Source organism: Grampus griseus (assembly GCF_964374135.1).
Source record: "Grampus griseus genome assembly, chromosome: 18".
Lineage (NCBI taxonomy): Eukaryota > Metazoa > Chordata > Mammalia > Artiodactyla > Delphinidae > Grampus > Grampus griseus.
Window position 1 is genome coordinate 10,674,316 of NC_139012.1, and position 17,471 is coordinate 10,691,786.

The following is a 17,471-nucleotide window of genomic DNA, read 5'->3' on the forward strand; positions in this document are numbered from 1 at the left end:
CCCCGAGACTTTAATGTTTATACAGCTTTTCTCATGGCTTTCCTTTGTAAGGACACAGCCCCAATTAGAGTTCTGATTTTGTGATTTTCACGGGGGAAAAAAAAAATAGCACAAGTTCAAAATATTCTTTTGAAGAACCTGATTGCTGTTAACCAGCCAACAAGTTAGTTAGTACATCACTGATTCTTGTTTTCATCTCCCTGTTTGATACCAGCAGTAAGGCACAGAGGTTAGCCATGTAAAACTTTAAAATGAGCAGTTGCTGAGGATGAAATATTTGTTAAATTATTGTGCTTAAGTTTTGGAATCTAAAGTATTTAAAAGCTAATCAAAATAGTTAAGATAGTCCAGCATGTCCTAGGGGGTTTGAGGATAGAAGAATTTAATGGAAGCTGCTAGAACAGCAGGACTTTGATGCCCAACATGGTAAAGGGGTGGGAAGAGAAGAGCAAAGCTCACATAGCTCTTCACCTGTGGGAAGAAGCCTTCCTAATAAACAGCAGCTCATCTGTCTGCAGCAAGGCAGAAAAAGGTCAACACAGCGGCTGTTAGGCCTTTAATATTTTAATTTAGGCAATTATCAAGGGACCACATGTAGAACCTCTTGTCTAGGATATCCACATGAGGGTTCGATGATGGCTTTATTATACGATGACATCAAAAGATTAGCCACAGTTTCATTCTCTTAAAAAAAAAATCATACTACTGTTATTCTCTTTGTAAGGTTTTAGAAGATAACATTGTCACATACCCAGAATGCTTTTATTTCTGTATTTGCAAATAACTCATGAAAAAATATGGATATTTATATTTGCATTCATATTCATATATGAAAATCTTCATTCTAAATGAAAATCATTCGGTGTACTTAAAACACATATTTGGCTTTCTATTTTCTGAAAACACACTTCAGGACATCAACTGAAGTTCTATGAAATTCAGTGTTTATAAAATCTAGAAAAGAATTAATGGGGCAGCTGTGAAAGCAATATCATAATCTACCTCCTAGATACATTTAAATTGCCCCAAAATGACAACTGGTGATCAAGTTACATAACAGAAAAGACATCTCTGAACTTGCATTTTTTTAATTGTAGGAGCAAAAAGTTAAAGAGCTAATTTTACCACCATGTATTATTTAAAACCATAGCATGCTTGCTGAAGCTGTGTTTAAAACTGAGATTGGTACAAGTTCTAAAACTTCTGACTTAAAACATATGCTACTATTTGCTACATAAACTGCTACAAAGCTAGTGTGGAACTTTGATGTTCAACCCACTAGTAAAATAACAGACAATAAAGAATATTTTTTTACATTCTCCTATAGTAACTTAAAACTTTAGTTACCTTGAATAACACCACCCTAAAAGTTAAGGGCTCTTAGATATAACTATGTCTTTGTTATTTAATAAAATTATCATCACAGAAGGTATGTCATTTTAATTTAAAAATATATACGGTAAAATAAAGATGTATTAAATATAATCAACACATATCTTTGTATAAGCAAATCAACATTTCCAATTTAAAACTAACAAAGCATGAAAAACTGACTTACAATTTACTGTCTATGCAGCTTTTTCCAAATGATAATCAGAATTCAAAAAAATGTCTAACAAATGAATTAAAATTAAGTCTCCATTCCTCCACTGAAACAAAGCCTATACCAAAAAATATATTTTAGCTTTTGCACTAAAAGCTTTAAGAATAAAGTCAAGTGGAATTGTAACCAAATTTCTAAGCAGAAAAAAAATTGCAGTCTGAAAATAACAAATTTACAAAATACAGTGATCAAAGATAAGAAAATCTTCATCTTTGCCACATAAGCTAATAGGAGGCTTAGAGAAGAATGTGAAAAACACAAACCAGAAGTTAACTCTGAAGTATGTATTCCTGTGATCAAAAACGGTTAAGAGCTGCAAAGGATCTCCTGAGTTAAAACTAATCTTGTTTAAGAAGGCAAGGAAGAGAAACTACCACCACCACCACCCAAGCACCTGTGTATGAGTCTCAAACCACTGCTCGGAAACCTCGGGCATAATTTAAATGTCTTTCTTCACACAGTGGACCCTGTGAAACTATCAGCCAGCTCCCACCCTTCATTCTTGATTCACCTCTCCCCCTCAGCACAACTCCCAGCCCGCCATGTCTACCTGACAAGTGACAGCCCAATCTGATTAAATGCTTCCAAGGGAGGGGACTCATGGGCCTCCATGACAGGCCAAAAGTGATCACCATGGAGATACATAATTACAGCTGTCAGCGCATCTACTGTCCTGCTGACATCAATTTGATTGCTCCCAGCAATAATGATAGACAAAGCTTAGTGTGCACTCTCCCGCACCCAATCACTTTATCTATTCCTTGGTCCATTTAGCTGACATGCAACATTCACACAAGCAAATAACAGCAGTAAGCAGAACATTTAAGGCATTTTAATTGTTTTTTCTTTCTATGGATGGCTCACAACTGCAAATGTTATTACATAAAGCTCCTGCTGCAGCATTAATTGAAGAAAGATTTGGTGGGACAAAGACTGTAGGGGGTACAGTTTGTCCATTATCACTTGTACTTTCAACAGGTCTCACGTTTGAAAATTGCAAATTGCAAAAACTTGCGAGGGCAAAATGTTTGACATCCTGTTAGCTATTACAACATGGTGAAAACTTCTAACAACTAGAGTAATCATTATGAATTCTTATTTAATACTTTTTTGTTTGATTAAAAAAATGTTTAGATATGTCCCTATGATACTTGTTTTCTCATCTGCTATTTAACGTCACATAATGCCTGTTAAATCTTTACAATTTTTCTTCTGCCTTCAGGCTTTGAACACAGCATGGAGTCTCTGAGCTTAGAAAGGGTCAAGTCCCTTTAGAAAGCACATGGGCAAAAACAATTTAAAAAGTGAAATAAATCATATATCCAATAACATCTTCAAATTTAGAATTCTTCCTGTAATCTTTCACCATCTTCATGCCAGTAATCAAACTGAATGATCATATTCACAGATGGTACAGCCTTGTCATCCACTAGCTAACATAATGTCATATATATATGCACTTATTACCTTGATTAAGATGAAGGGTATGTCCTTGTTCTTTTTATGCAACACAAACTATTTAAAGAACAGCTATTAAACACAGAAGAAGTACAAATACAGTGGACAGTGCTCACTTTTCTTTAACTGGTGTACATAATACGCACTTCTTAAAGTCTTTGACACTTAATAGAAACAGGTACATTTTGTTTTCCTTAATCCATTTAGATTAACGAGCTGATTTTGTGCTTGATTTCTTGACATCTGACTATACAGGGAAGCAGGATTAGATTTACTGAAAAGATTAAATTGTAACACAGAAATGTCATTTCCCATTCTTAGGATTCTATGAATCTTCTTCATTACGATTTTCAGAAGAATTGGGAACACTGTAAACTATCATTTATTTAGAAGTCAGATGTCTCCAGACTTCCCCTGTTAGGTGAATTCTGACTTTCCTGAACATCATACAGTACAAAATATGAAAAAACAAAGAACTGTGATTCCCCATGAATTTCACTTGTCATCCAATTTACACCCTTTGGTGTTGACATGCTTTAACATAAAAGTGTGACATAAATCAAGATTTTTAACCCCTCACTTGATATTACAGCTTAATGACTTACACCAGGTAGATGCAGTGGTTCTTGGTACTGAGACAATCTCCCAATAGACGGTAAACCAAAAGACTTGTAGGGGTCCTGAAAGTTCAAAGGACAGGAAGCACAGTCTTTGAAATATAAATCAGCACAAGTAAGGTTAAATATTTATACAATGAAGAAGCATTTATAGGCCTATTTACCAAATCACAGATTTCAGAATATTACTGTCTTATCCTCACGCTAGACAACTTAGAAATGTATTTAAAAATCAAACAGAACTGTAACCAGAATTTAGCCTGACCTTGATCATACTTTATTGAAATTGGTAAAATTCCAGCTTTCTATAAATCTTCTTAGAATGCCTTGGGCAAAAATAAAATAACCTAGGAGCTACATCAAAACATACTCAAGTTCAGAACAACAAATTTAGTGCACTAAAGATATTTGTTTTTCTTACTCTCAAAACAGCTCACATATGGTAAAATTTGAGCATTTTAGTTCTTCAAACAAAGACCTGAAAAGTAACTTTGCATGTGCGACTAGATATATGCTCCATTTGTAAATATCTTAGATCAGAATAAATAGTAAGTTCAGTGTTATAACAATAGGAAAGAAAAGAATACCACTTAAAATATAATATAACCAAGCCATAGATATTTCTCAAGATCCTTAAAAAAATTTCAAAAAAAATTCCAGAATTTTTAAACACAGATACTACTAATTTGTTTTTTATTTTACAGATAGGCTTCGATGTCTAAAAGTAAAAGATGGTATAAATGTTTCCTTGCATTTTTGTTTTAACCATTTGAAAAAAAAGCATTTTCAGATGCTGACTGCTTTATCTGATTAATTATAATATTAAAGTATTAAACTGAGTGTTTTTGAGTTAAATCCATAATTAAAACTATGAATTGAAGCTTTGCAATTTAAATTTTAGTTGTTATTTTTACATAATCATAAGAGATAAAATTATTAGGGAAAAAACTGTTGGAAAAAATTTAAACACTGAATTAACAACTGATGTGTAACTAAGGTAGCTCTTTAAAACACAAACACACACACACAAACACACACAGAAACAAATGCCCCTTTTCATTTCGAATGTGGTTTGAAAATAAGCAAAAACAAAAACCATGGTCCATTCAAGCACAATATTTAACTAATGCTTTCTTTCTCCTTAAACTGATTAGTAGCTATTCCTCCAACCAGAAAAAAACACATGAAAATTAATTAAACGCAATCCTTTAAAACTATTTTGAGTTACGTTAAAATGATCTAACCTGTTTTTCTGGTTCATTTCTGGATTACATAATCAAATCCTTGACACAAGGTATAAAATCCTAAGTTTACCTTGTTGTTTAGCTATATGTGGTCCCATAACTCAGGACACAACCACCATCCTTCCTCCCAACATCATTCATTTTACCTCGGCATAAACCCGACATTCAACTGCCCAGCCGTTGATGGGAATATCAGCTTGTTTGTGCCTGAGAGGGTAACCCTTGGCAACACGGATCATTTCTTGGACTAGGTCCAGGCCAGTAATGCATTCTGTGACAGGATGCTCAACCTGCAAGGCCAAGATGTGCCAGTCAACAGTTGTAGGAAAAGGTAAATAAACAGAAATAAGCAAGAACAATGTCAATAATTTCTGGGTAAAATGAGGTTAATTATATTTAATATTCAATCATATTTGACTATTTAAAAATATTTTATTTTATTTTATTTTTCGGCTGCACTGGGTCTTAGTTGTGGCACGTGGGACCTTCAGTTGGGGCACGCATACTTCTTAGTTGTGGCACACATGCAGGATCTAGTTCCCAGACCAGGGATCAAATCCGGGCCCCGTACACTGGGAACGCACTGGATTGGTGGTCTTACCCACTGGACCACCAAGGAAGTCCCCATATTTGACTTTAAAACGATCTAAGAGAATAAAATTAAAGAATCAACACCATATAGTACAAAGCTGGGTAAGAAAAATGACACCCCAAAATTATTTGTAAACTATCTGTACTACTTTTCCCAGTTTTTATTTAGATGTGGTCCAACAACGTTTAACACTTTTAATTTTGAAACTAATTCTTACCTGAAAATTACATATTTAGATACAATCCTCAATGTGGCTGATAATCAACCTATTCTGCTACACTTAGCATGGCATCTATAGAGGCAGCTTATGATTTTCCAAATCACTAATCTCTCCTGAGTTTCACCCACTTGCATGCTTTCACTAACCTGTCCTGACAAGCAACCAGACTAGCGTACTCTTACATCAAGGCAGCATAGCAGAAACGAGCAGATGGGTCCTGCAGGTTGTTTTCCCTCTAGACCTATGTGGGGAGTGCTTAGCATGCACAGTAACAAAACTGAGCCAGTGAAATCACTGCTCTCTCAGCAAACTGCTGATAACTACTTTGGATGATGCTGTCATGGAGATCCCTGGCCTTCCACACTACCACACGGGATACACATATACAAAAACATGCAGAGACATACAGGAATACTAACAGACATACACATCCTTATAAATCTGATCGACTGCTTACAAGATCCTAAACTTAACTGAGCTAAAATAAAGCCACTTTGGCACTGGTAAAGAGTAGATAATCTGTCTGTCATGTAAAACCTTGAATACGTTTTGAAAATTTATATTAAACTTTGGCCACATCTGCTGCTTTGATACCAATTTCTTTTCTCATAAAAATTACGCATGTTCTAAATGCACTTCACAATAGTGTCTTTATCATGACATGTCATATTTCATACACTCTGACACGGGAAAAGGTCAATGAACAAACGAACTGTCTTCCCATCTTCAACTACACTAATTGAAGGACAGGACTTAGTCATTATAATAATCTTGAAGCTTATCATAAGCAGACAATGCCATGGTCTTTAAAAAAAAAAAGCTTTGTAAAAATAAACAGATGGGATCCATAATTAGCTCTGTGTGTGTTATGAGTCTGTTTACAGTTTCAACATTTTAAGACATTTTGACATAATTTTAATGACAAATCATCACTAAAATAAGCATCGACCCTTTGTAAAATAAATGTGACACTAAGTAAAGATCTTATTAGATAGTTGAGAATATATCAATATATTTTTGGAAGCAAACTATGATTTTGAGAGAAACAAGATTTTTTAATTTATTTATTTAATTTATTTTTTCGCTGCATTGCAGCGAGCAGGGGCTACTCTTCGTTGCGGTGTGCGGGCTTCTCATCGCAGTGGCTTCTCTTGTTGTGGAGCACGGGCTCTAGGTGCACAGGCTACAGTAGTTGTGGCACGCGGGCTCAGTAGTTGTGGCTCGCAGGCTCTAGAGCACAGGCTCTGTAGCTGTGGTGCACGGGCTTAGCTGCTCAGCGGCACGTGGGATCTTCCCAGACCAGGGCTCGAACCCGTGTCCCCTGCATTGGCAGGCAGATTCTTAACCACTGCGCCACCAGGGAAGTCCCAAGAAACAAGATTCTATATGATAAATATAATAAGAAAGGAACGATTGTAAAGCCCCTCTATTAGTGCTAGAAACAAATTTCATGTAAGAAAGCATCTTACCACCATAACTATTCAAGAGCTGAACCTACTATGTGCCCAAGGGCTCTATATCAGTACTATCCACATATCTTTGTTAAGTGAGAAAACATTTTTAAAAGCTCAGAGAATGGGGCTTCCCTGGTGGCGCAGTGGTTGAGATTCCACCTGCCGATGCAGGGGACACGGGTTCGTGCCCTGGTCCAGGAAGATCCCACATGCTGCAGAGCAGCTAGGCCCATAAGCCATGGCCGCTGAGCCAGCATGTCCGGAGCCTGTGCTCCGCAACGAGAGAGGCCACGACAGTGAGAGGCCCACATAACGCAAAAAAAAAAAAAAAAAAAAAAGCTCAGAGAATGATTTAGTTTCATTCTTCTGCATCTAGTGCCCAGAAAAGTACACACTATATAGTAGACAGATAAATATACATTGAATGAAGGAGCAGCAAATCCAGAGTCACACCTATAGTAAGTGGTAGAGGCAGGGTTGGAATTTATGTCACTCCAGAGGCGATATGACCTTCCTGTTCTTCCTCGTGGAAAAATGTATATGAAAGAACGTAGTTAACATAAACAGCTATATAATTATGAGCTGCTGTCTTTTACAAAATACATTATTACAAAGTCTAAAGATTTGGTCAGTCAAAAATTCATTGTAAGGCTCTGTTTCACCCTAGAAGACCTCCCTATAATATGTAGGAAAGAAAAGTTTATTAGACCTGTATTGAATAGAATCTAAAAATGGACTCACTTTAATCCAACTTAGAGTTACATAAAAGTAACAACATTTTACAGTCTTAATTAGTGAGCTTCAAGTATTTCAAAATAAAGTAAGTAGATAACTAAAATAATAACTAGCTGCTAAAGGCAAAATCATTAAAGAATTTTTAAAAAAATATCCACTTAGGTTCAAGTATTGTTAAAGTATACAAAATAGTCTGACGTACCTGAATTTTTCAGGTAACAGTAATATGTCTTTTTAAAGTAAAACAATTTTAAACATTTTTGAAAGAAATCTTTCTAAATACATTTTAATAGAACTCTGAAGTTATTTAACAGGATGTGTGAAACATTTCCTTTAGACCCTGTATTATTATTATCATCAGGAATCTTGTAAATGTAACACTGACTAAATAACCGTGTCTATCCCCCATCCCTGAGAATTTAGGCATAATTTCCCTGTGCAAGTTAAACTCAACACTTAAGAGATAAGAGCAGAGGTTACAAAGAGACAAAATGGCTCACAGGCCAAAATATAAATCAATGAATGATTTTTAAATATCATTAAAATACTATCCTCTAGCCCTTGAATAAAAATCTTGTGTTTAAAGACAAAAGGCCAGGGATACCCTGTTCTTGCCTGGAGAACCTACCCCTGCAGGACTTTGAGGCCCAAAAGTCAACCCAGGAAGAAGAATGAAAGGCCTGGAAGTTTCTGAAATGCAGAGATATAAAAAAATGACTATGAACTCTCTGAGCACACAGCCTGTTGTCCCTTATTTATCCTCAGATATTCCAAATGTTTCCCTTGTTTATCCACAGAAAATAAAACTAGTGAACTATGAAAAAAAGAAAGAAAGAAAAGGAAAGGAGAAAGGAAGGGAGGGAGGTAAGATCAATGGAAAGTAAAGGTGGATAACTGGAACAATAGGTTATAAAAAGAAAAAAAAGATTGGCCTCTGGTAAGCCAACAAGTTTACCTTGTCGAACCTAGAAGAAAAAACGACCTCTGAAAGTATGATGCTAATAAACATCTATTCTGAGTATGTGGGGGGAGGGGTGGGGGACAAGGTTTCTGAGTGACTTCTCTCTGGGAAACACTGAGTTACCTGAAGTTAAACAGGCTTATTTAAGAAAAGACTCCTCAGACCCACTAATCTGTGAATATGCCTCAGGACTCTAGGAGGAGACTGTACAGCACTTATGTCACCACACACCTTCTTTTGCAGACTATCTTTATGGACTGAGACTTCCATAGAACACACGCTTAGAAACAATGCCTTTTCTAAAGGTTCAAAACACAAACATTCAAAATACAAAACTCAATTCCTTTATGTGACTCTGTGCTCACCAAACAAATTTTTGGTCTTCATACATGATTTCCCTATTCAACAGAAATGTGTGCTAGTTCCAAGAAACATATGAATGAGGGAACCAGATAGTATGATTGTGCATTAGAGATGAATATACTGACATTCTAGTATATAAATCTTGTGATTTAGTCAGCAAAAGTAATACCTAGCCATAGAGAGAGAGAGAGAGAGAGAGAGAAAATACATACACATACAAGCCCAAAAAAGAGTAAGCCCATCCAAGTTAGAATTTCTGAATCCTCAAAGGCAAATTATTGAATGGGATATATTCATCAAGTCAGTGCTACTCTGCAGGTTCTATTAGTAACTTATAAATCAGTTTGTACTGGCAATGCCCCTATCTCGCCATGAATCTTTTGTTCAAACAGATACAAACAACTACAATCATCAAATGCCTTATTATGATACATAATCACACTCAAGATCTAGAATGAGTATGTATAGTTCTATACACCCACCTACATTAGATGGTCACAGTCAGCCAGCTTTTTATAGATCTATTTGCTATTTTAATTTAGTCTTCTTAGTCACCATCAAACTGTCACTATTGTCAGTGTTTATGTAGACCTCTTGCCACTCTTACTAATTTGTTGCTTCAAATGTATTTCTCAAAAAAATAAATAACTGAGCTTATCAAATGCGATGGTGAGGTAAACTAGGTTTTGCTTCACCTGAGTTCTTGACGTATCAAATTTCAATAGTTATAAATTTAGAAAAGCTAAATCTTTCTGGCATTGTGTTGTCATTATCTACCTTCTGATTCTAAAAGTTATAATCGTAAATCCTGCCACTGCCACTGTAGTCTTTAGCCTTATTCCTCCTTAAATACAAACTAGGAAGTATCTAAAACTAATGAAGGAGAGAATGAGATATGTCCAGAGTCTCAAAGTATCTCCCTATAAGACACCTTCATTAATGACAAGGAGAGAAACACTAACACTACGGTGAGGAAATGCAAGAGATGCCACCTTTTTTTTTTTAATTGGAGTTTAGTTGCCTTACAATGTTGGGTTATTTTTTCTGCTGTGCAGGAAAGTGAATCAGTTATACGTATACATATTATCTACTCGTTTTTAGATTTCCTTCCCATTTAGGTCACCACAGAGCACTGAGTAGAGTTCACTGTGCTACACGGTAGGTTCTCATTAGTTATCTATTTTACACATAATAGTGTATACATGTCAATCTCAGTCTCCCAATTCATCCCACCCACCCCTTCCCCGCTTGGTAACCATAAGTTCGTAAGAGATGCCACGTTAACGAAGCCAACATTACCAGTAATGGGATAAACAGACATCGCATGCCTCCTATATGGTGCTCGGGAAAGAACAACAGCATTTCTGTAGTATTCTTGCCAAAAATGCAAAGCCTGAATATAATCAAGAGAAAAAAGACATGCAAAATGCAGGACACTCTAGAAAATAAATGGCCTGTGCTCATAAAAAAATGTAAAGACCATACTTGACCAAAAAAACAAAAGAAAGACTAAGGAACTGTTCCAGATGGAGAGAGACTAAAGAAGCATGGCAAGTAAATGTAACATAGGATCCTGAACCAGAAAAATGCTGTATTTTACTATAAAAGACAATAGTGAACAAGTGGTGAAATGTAAATATGATCTGTAGACTGGATGATAGTAATATGTCAACGTTAATATTCTGATGTTGATAATGGCACTGTGGTAATATAAAAGAATTTTCTTGTTTTTAGGAAATACATATTTAGGGGTAAAGAGGCACCAGGCCTGCAATTTACTCTGAAATGTTTCAGGTAAAGAAGATAGATACAGAGAAACAAAGATGCAGATATAGATACAAGGATAAAGCAAATGTAAATGTTAGTAAAGGGTGTTCAGAAATTCTTTGTAATGTTTTGCAGTTTTTCTGGACATCTGAAATAACTCCAAAATAAAAATTAATAAAAATTAAAGCAATGTCACTAGAATTTTTGTTTTTATATTACAAAACATTATTAAAATAAAGATACCTGACTTGATCAACATTATTTTCTCTTCAATCAGAACCCTCTCATTGTGCTAAATAAAAATAATCAACAACAGATAATTTGTTCAATAATGTTTTCTCTAACTTAAACTTCTAAATACTTTATTGTGTTGATGACCTAATAATTCTAAAGATTTTAAGAATGGGTAACTAGATAACAGGCAAGTATTCCTCGAGGAGAAGATGATTCAGGCAAATTTTAATTACACACTAAAGTTAACTTCAAATGAAAATTAACAATGAGGCAAGTTTAAAAGAGGAGAAAGTTCCAAAAAGTGTGGAGAGAAGTCAGATCAATGAAATTATGTGTTACCTTGGCCACTACAGAGAAGGAGGGTGATAAAAAGTATTCAAAGTTCCTTGAATGGAGGGTAATTGTTTTTCAGGTGGTACGTGGAGGCCCAAATGCTTAGTCAAAGCAGAAGCTGTCCCTAAAAGCAGAAGACCCATGTACATACCATAACTAACATCTCTGTGGCAGTGAAATTTACCAAATCCCTCCAAATGCACAAACTTGTTCCCTATTCCACTGTCATTTTACGGACAAGGTACAAGAGATACTCACAAGGGGTATAAGGTAAGTAAATATTAAGAATTTTCTAATATTCAAATAATGTTATTTTAAATTAACATAATTTAAAGTAACTTCTTTATTAAATATGTCTAAACAAGATATTACAAAGACTTAGTTTGTGAAAGCCATTTTTTGTAAGCAGAACTTTTTAAATTCAACTCAGCAAAGCAGTACAGGTATGATTACCTGTTGAAATGTGAGGAAACTGTCCTGTTATATAAAATCGGGCTTCATAATGGTATTTGGCATAATAGGTCTTTTTCGTTTGTTGTTATTCTGGCCTGAAAGGACAAGTGATGTCATTATTTTTGGTTTTGCTCTTTCAGTTCAGAGAGAGTCTTTGTCCAGAACAGAATCTAACATATACCTATTAAAATTCTGAAACTCTACCTCCTGAGAATACAGGGTTTCAAAATAAAGATCTAAAGTTATTAGATTTTGATCCACAGGGCTTAAAGATAAAAAGCATGTTGGGAAATAGGCCCCAACACACCATCCCTGTAAACTCACCTTGAAAATAATGCCTATATTCAAGGGTGGCAGTGAAAACTGAACAGTTTCTATTACAGAGCTTTCCTGTTGACCCCAACACAAATAGTCAGATGAAGAAAGGATAAGAGAACTGTTTAGGCGCTGAACTGCATCTCCTCTGCCCAATTCATATCTTTAAGTCCTAACCCTTAGTACCTCAGAATATGACTGTGTTTGGAGATACGGTCTTTAAAGAGGCAATTAAGTTAAAATAAGGTCATGAGGGTGGGCCCTAACCCAACATGACTGATGCCCTTATAAGAAGAGATTAGGACACAGACAACACACAGTACAGAAAAAAAGACCATGTGAAGACACAAGAAGACGACGTCCATCTGCAGGCCAAAGAGAAAGGCCTCCAGAAGAAACTCATCCTGCCAACACCTCGATTTTAGACTTCTGCCTCCAGAAGTGTAAGAAAATAAATGTTGCTTAAGCCTCTGTGGTAACTTGTCATGATAGCCCTAGAAAACTAATACAGGAACAAATTTGAAAAGTTAAAATCTAGGTAAAAATCCAGAACTCAAAGACACCAAAATAGTTTATAAAATGCTTTAAAACAAAAAACTAATGAAAAATGCCTGACAAGTTTAACTATTTATATCCATATAACAAAAACGTCTTTCCTTCAACTTTCTAAAAAGACTCAATAAACATTAAGTGAAAGTATAACATGCCCTTCGTTATATTCTCAGTTTCCTAGGAGAGTAACTTCAAGTATCCCAGAACATCCCAGTTCTGGCTAACTCTAGCCAGTCTGATAATCCTGGCCTCTATGACTTTAAATATAATCAAAATGTCAACTTCTGGGCTTCCCTGGTGGCGCAGTGGTTAAGAGTACGCCTGCCGATGCAGGGGACACGGGTTCGTGCCCCGGTCCAGGAAGATCCCACATGCCGTGGAGCGGCTAGGCCCGTGAGCCATGGCTGCTGAGCCGGCACGTCCGGAGGCTCCACAACGGGAGAGGCCACAACAGTGAGAGGCCCACGTACCGCAAAAAAAAAAAAAAATGTCAACTTCTGTCCAGATCTAAAATATCACTTCTGGCAAGAATGGAATTTTACAAATTAATTACAAATCCATTTCCCTATAATTTCTCTTATTTCCACCAATTATTCTTTCAGTCAAACAGCCCAATTCATAAAAAACCAAACTCTTTTAGTAGTTTTTAAATTTAAAACTGCTCTGAAATTAGAATATGATATTTGTTCAGTTACAGTCCATTCTCAGAAATCAGAATTTATGTTGCAATAATTTTTATTCTTTTAATAAAAGAAACAGCAAAGGATAAGAATCAAGATGCTAAAAAAGTGTTTCTAAAGCCCTCCTGGAATGTAAGGTTCCATACGATACAGAACTCTCCAACGGAAGCTCTGGTTGGATGTGGGGATATGCAGCCTCCGCAGAATTTCAACAGTTCTGTTGTACTTTTCTTCCACAGCACAGGTAGATTCCTCCTCCACTGTAGCAATCAGTATAAGCCACTAAGGTCTAACAAAAGGGGTACAATTTAGCTCTCTGTTCTCAAAATGGTGGAATAGCCAGCAGACCACATTTGGGCATTTAATGACTTTAAGACCTTACTCCTTTCTATTTGGGAGTTTTCTAGGTTTTTCAATCTTTGTAGACTATAAAAAGACTGCTTTTCCAAAAAGATAACATCTAAAAATTGCCTAGATTTGGAAATTAACAATTATACACACACACAATTTGGAACGGTATATTCAAGGTCCTAATATTAATCTTAGCACAAAGGTCTAAGCAGAAATAGTTTATCAATGTAACACTTTTATCAGTTCATTTTTAGAAGAAAGAGTTCCACATCCATTTTTCTCCTAGACTCTTACACAAACACCTTTACAATGAAAAGGCTTCTTTCAAAGCAGTATTTCCACTATGTTTGTTCATTTGTAACAATAACTTTTCAGTCAACTGACACAAGATTAATAAGAGAAAGTTATTATTAATTTGTGGCTCAGTTTGCCATCTGAAAAACAATGACTACTGACAGGGTTTATTAATTATAATGACAACAGTAATAGTAAACGTGTTGGGACTTCCCTGGTGGCACAGTGGTTAAGAATCCACCTCCCAATGCAGGGGACATGGGTTCGAGCCCCGGTCTGGGAAGATCCCACATGCTGCAGAGCAACTAAGCCCCTGCGCCACAACTACTGAGCCTGAGCTCTAGAGCCCACAAGCCACAACTACTGACCCCGCGTGCCACAATTGCTGAAGCCTGTGCACCTAGAGCCCATGCTCCGCAGCAAGAGAAGCCCACGCAGTGCAAAGAAGAGTAGCCCCTGCTCGGTGCAACTCCAGAAAGCCCGCATGCAGCAACGAAGACCCAACACAGCCAAACATACATACATACATACATACATACATACATACATACATAAATAAATAATAATAAACGTGTTAACCAATGTTTAACAAACATAGCATGCAGGATATTACTGGTAAGATTCTTACAGTGAGGAAGAAGAATGAGTGCTTGGTATAAACCAGGCACTATTCTGAGTATTTAAATGTATTAATTCACTTAATGCTCACAATGCTATAAAGCCAGTGCTATATTACTGTCACTTTACAGATGAGGGAAATAAAGTATAGAGAAGCTAAGGAACTTGCTTACAGACACACAGCTAGGAAGGAGCAGAGTTAGGATTTACTTGTATTAAGTGAAAATAGTGGATGTTTGCAATTTATGGAAAAAATGATTAAATGAGTTCCCCATTAGTCTACTACAATTGTTCTGAACCATTCTAGGGTCTAGAACCTCACCAAATCTCTCCCTAGAAAAGTGTGGATCCAATTTCAGAGGGTCCACAGACTCCCCTACAACTCATTAAAGAGTCCAGATAACCCAGGTTAGAAGCTTCTGCTTTGGGAAGATGGCAATTCCAACATGGCTCACTCCCTCCCCACAGTCTCTATTTCCCCAGACTTAGGGAGCTGCTGAGGATACGTGAAGTGCAAAGATTTGGGGCAAAGTGACAGCCAACAACAGGTAATAGGCTCTTCTCTCTCGTGGGCTGGGCAACACTAAGAGACTAGCTTCAGAGACCGCTAGGGAAGAATGAGAAAGGCACTGGTCATGGAGACAGCTTGGCCTGCAGACATCCACGGACCCTGGAGAGAAACTCAATAAAGGCTCCAGAAGAGTCCCTGGTCTCTTCACCAAAGAGTCTGAGTCAATAAACGATAGCTGGATTCTGTCCTTGAGACAAGGGGAATGCTAGGAGACATATGCTCTTGCTGTCCTCAGGAGGAGATATGGTTCTGTCTGCAACCACTTGAAGAACACTACCGCTAGAACGTTACATCAAAGAGAAGTCAGTACTGAGCACCCAAGACAACCACAGTAGAGGGTGTACCCAACTGAGAAAGGATAAACATTTGGAATAACGATCACATATGTCAAGTGAAATAGAGCGGCTGAGGGACAGAAAAAAAAATTTATCCAAAAAACAGTAAGGGCACTTAGAAACTTCGAAAGTAGCAATATAAGCACACACACACCCCTATACGCAATCAGACTTTCTGGGATAAAATAACAATTTCCCAATTATGCAATTCAGTCAATTACTTAGAAGATGATCACTGTTTGAACCTGAATTAGTAGCCTGGAAGGAGAACATAAAGAAATGATATCAAGAAACAGAGCACAGGGCTTCCCTGGTGGCGCAGTGGTTGAGAGTCCGCCTGCCGATGCAAGGGACACGGGTTTGGGCCCCAGTCCGGGAGGATCCCACATGCCGCGGAGTGGCTGGGCCCTTGAGCCATGGCCGCTGAGCCTGCGTGTCTGGAGCCTGTGCTCCACAACAGGAGAGGCCACAACAGTGAGAGGCCCACGTACCGCAAAAAAAAAAAAAAAAAAAGAAAGAAACAGAGCACAAATACAAACTGAGAGTAATCATGAGGGAAAAGATATGAGCCCTAGAGGGCTTGTCCAGAATACCTAACCTGCAAATAACAGGAGTCACCAAAGGAGAAAACTAACAAATGAGGAGAGGAAATAGTCACCAGAAGAAATTTCCCCTGAAATGAAGAGACACTTGAATCTGTACAACTGAAAAGGGCACATGGAGCAAAAGGCAGAGTTGATGGATATAAACACATACCTAGTCATGTGAAGAAGAAAAAAAAAATTCCTGAATTCCAATATTTAAGAAAAAGTTGGGTCACCTTTCAGACAACAAGAATACGTTACCTATAATGGAAGACAAATCAGAATGACATCAGACTTAACACTAGAAGCTAGAACACAGGAGAATGTAAAAACTACAAAAGACTAGAACAGAAACTCAAAAATGCTATACTCAATCAAAATATCATTCCTCTTTCACAGCTAAAGAAATATACTTGAGGATGGGGTATTTCAGAGCATATCATTCACATACTCCAGCTGAGGAAATTATATGAAAAAACTTTCTAAACAAACAAATGAACTAGGGCAGAAATCTTAAAAAAGGAGAAAGACAGAGAAGCTACAGTAAATGAGACATGCCTAGGGGTGTGTACCTAGAAGCTAAAGGGACTCTGGAAACAGAATAGATAAAACTACAAGGGAAAGTAACACATAGCCTAGAACCATGAAGTTATCTCAGAGACTCTTTACTGCTGGAAAGTCGAGAGAACCAGTTATATCATCTTTACAAATACTAATGGAGAAAAGGTCTAACTGAAAAGGAGGATGAACATAAATACAATTTTAAAGGACAGAATATCTCCAACTTATCAATAGGAAGCAACAGGAATAATTAGCAATTTAATGCAAGCAACAAATAGAAAAAAGAAAAAAACTGGAATATTATTTATAAAACACAAGTAAAGATGATAAAATCAAGTATTTAAAGTCAGAAGGACTAAAATTTCATACTAAAAGAAAGAGTGTCAGACTGGGTTTTTCAAAAAAAACTTATGGAACAATTAAAGCAAGTGATACAGAACAGGCAAATAAAACAAAAAGAAGCAGGACACAGACATAGAAAACAAACTTATGGTTACCAAAGGGGAAGGCGAGGAGGGATAAATCAGGAGAATGGAATTAACATATATACACTACTATATATAAAACAGGTAAACT

The 17,471-nt window shown here is 36.7% G+C and overlaps 1 protein-coding gene across 3 annotated transcripts in view; it reads right to left on the bottom strand.

The window, feature by feature from the left end:
• The window catches only part of PCCA (propionyl-CoA carboxylase subunit alpha), a 356,179-nt gene that overhangs the window by 175,673 nt on the left and 163,035 nt on the right, over positions 1-17,471 (bottom strand). For all 3 annotated transcript variants that reach the window (XM_082675555.1, XM_082675556.1, XM_082675557.1), the window contains 2 exons: positions 5,069-5,212; positions 3,667-3,741 (listed from right to left, as the gene is read on the bottom strand). In XM_082675555.1, coding sequence (XP_082531681.1) covers positions 3,667-3,741; positions 5,069-5,212 — 219 coding nt within the window. The remainder of the gene's footprint in view (positions 1-3,666; positions 3,742-5,068; positions 5,213-17,471) is intronic.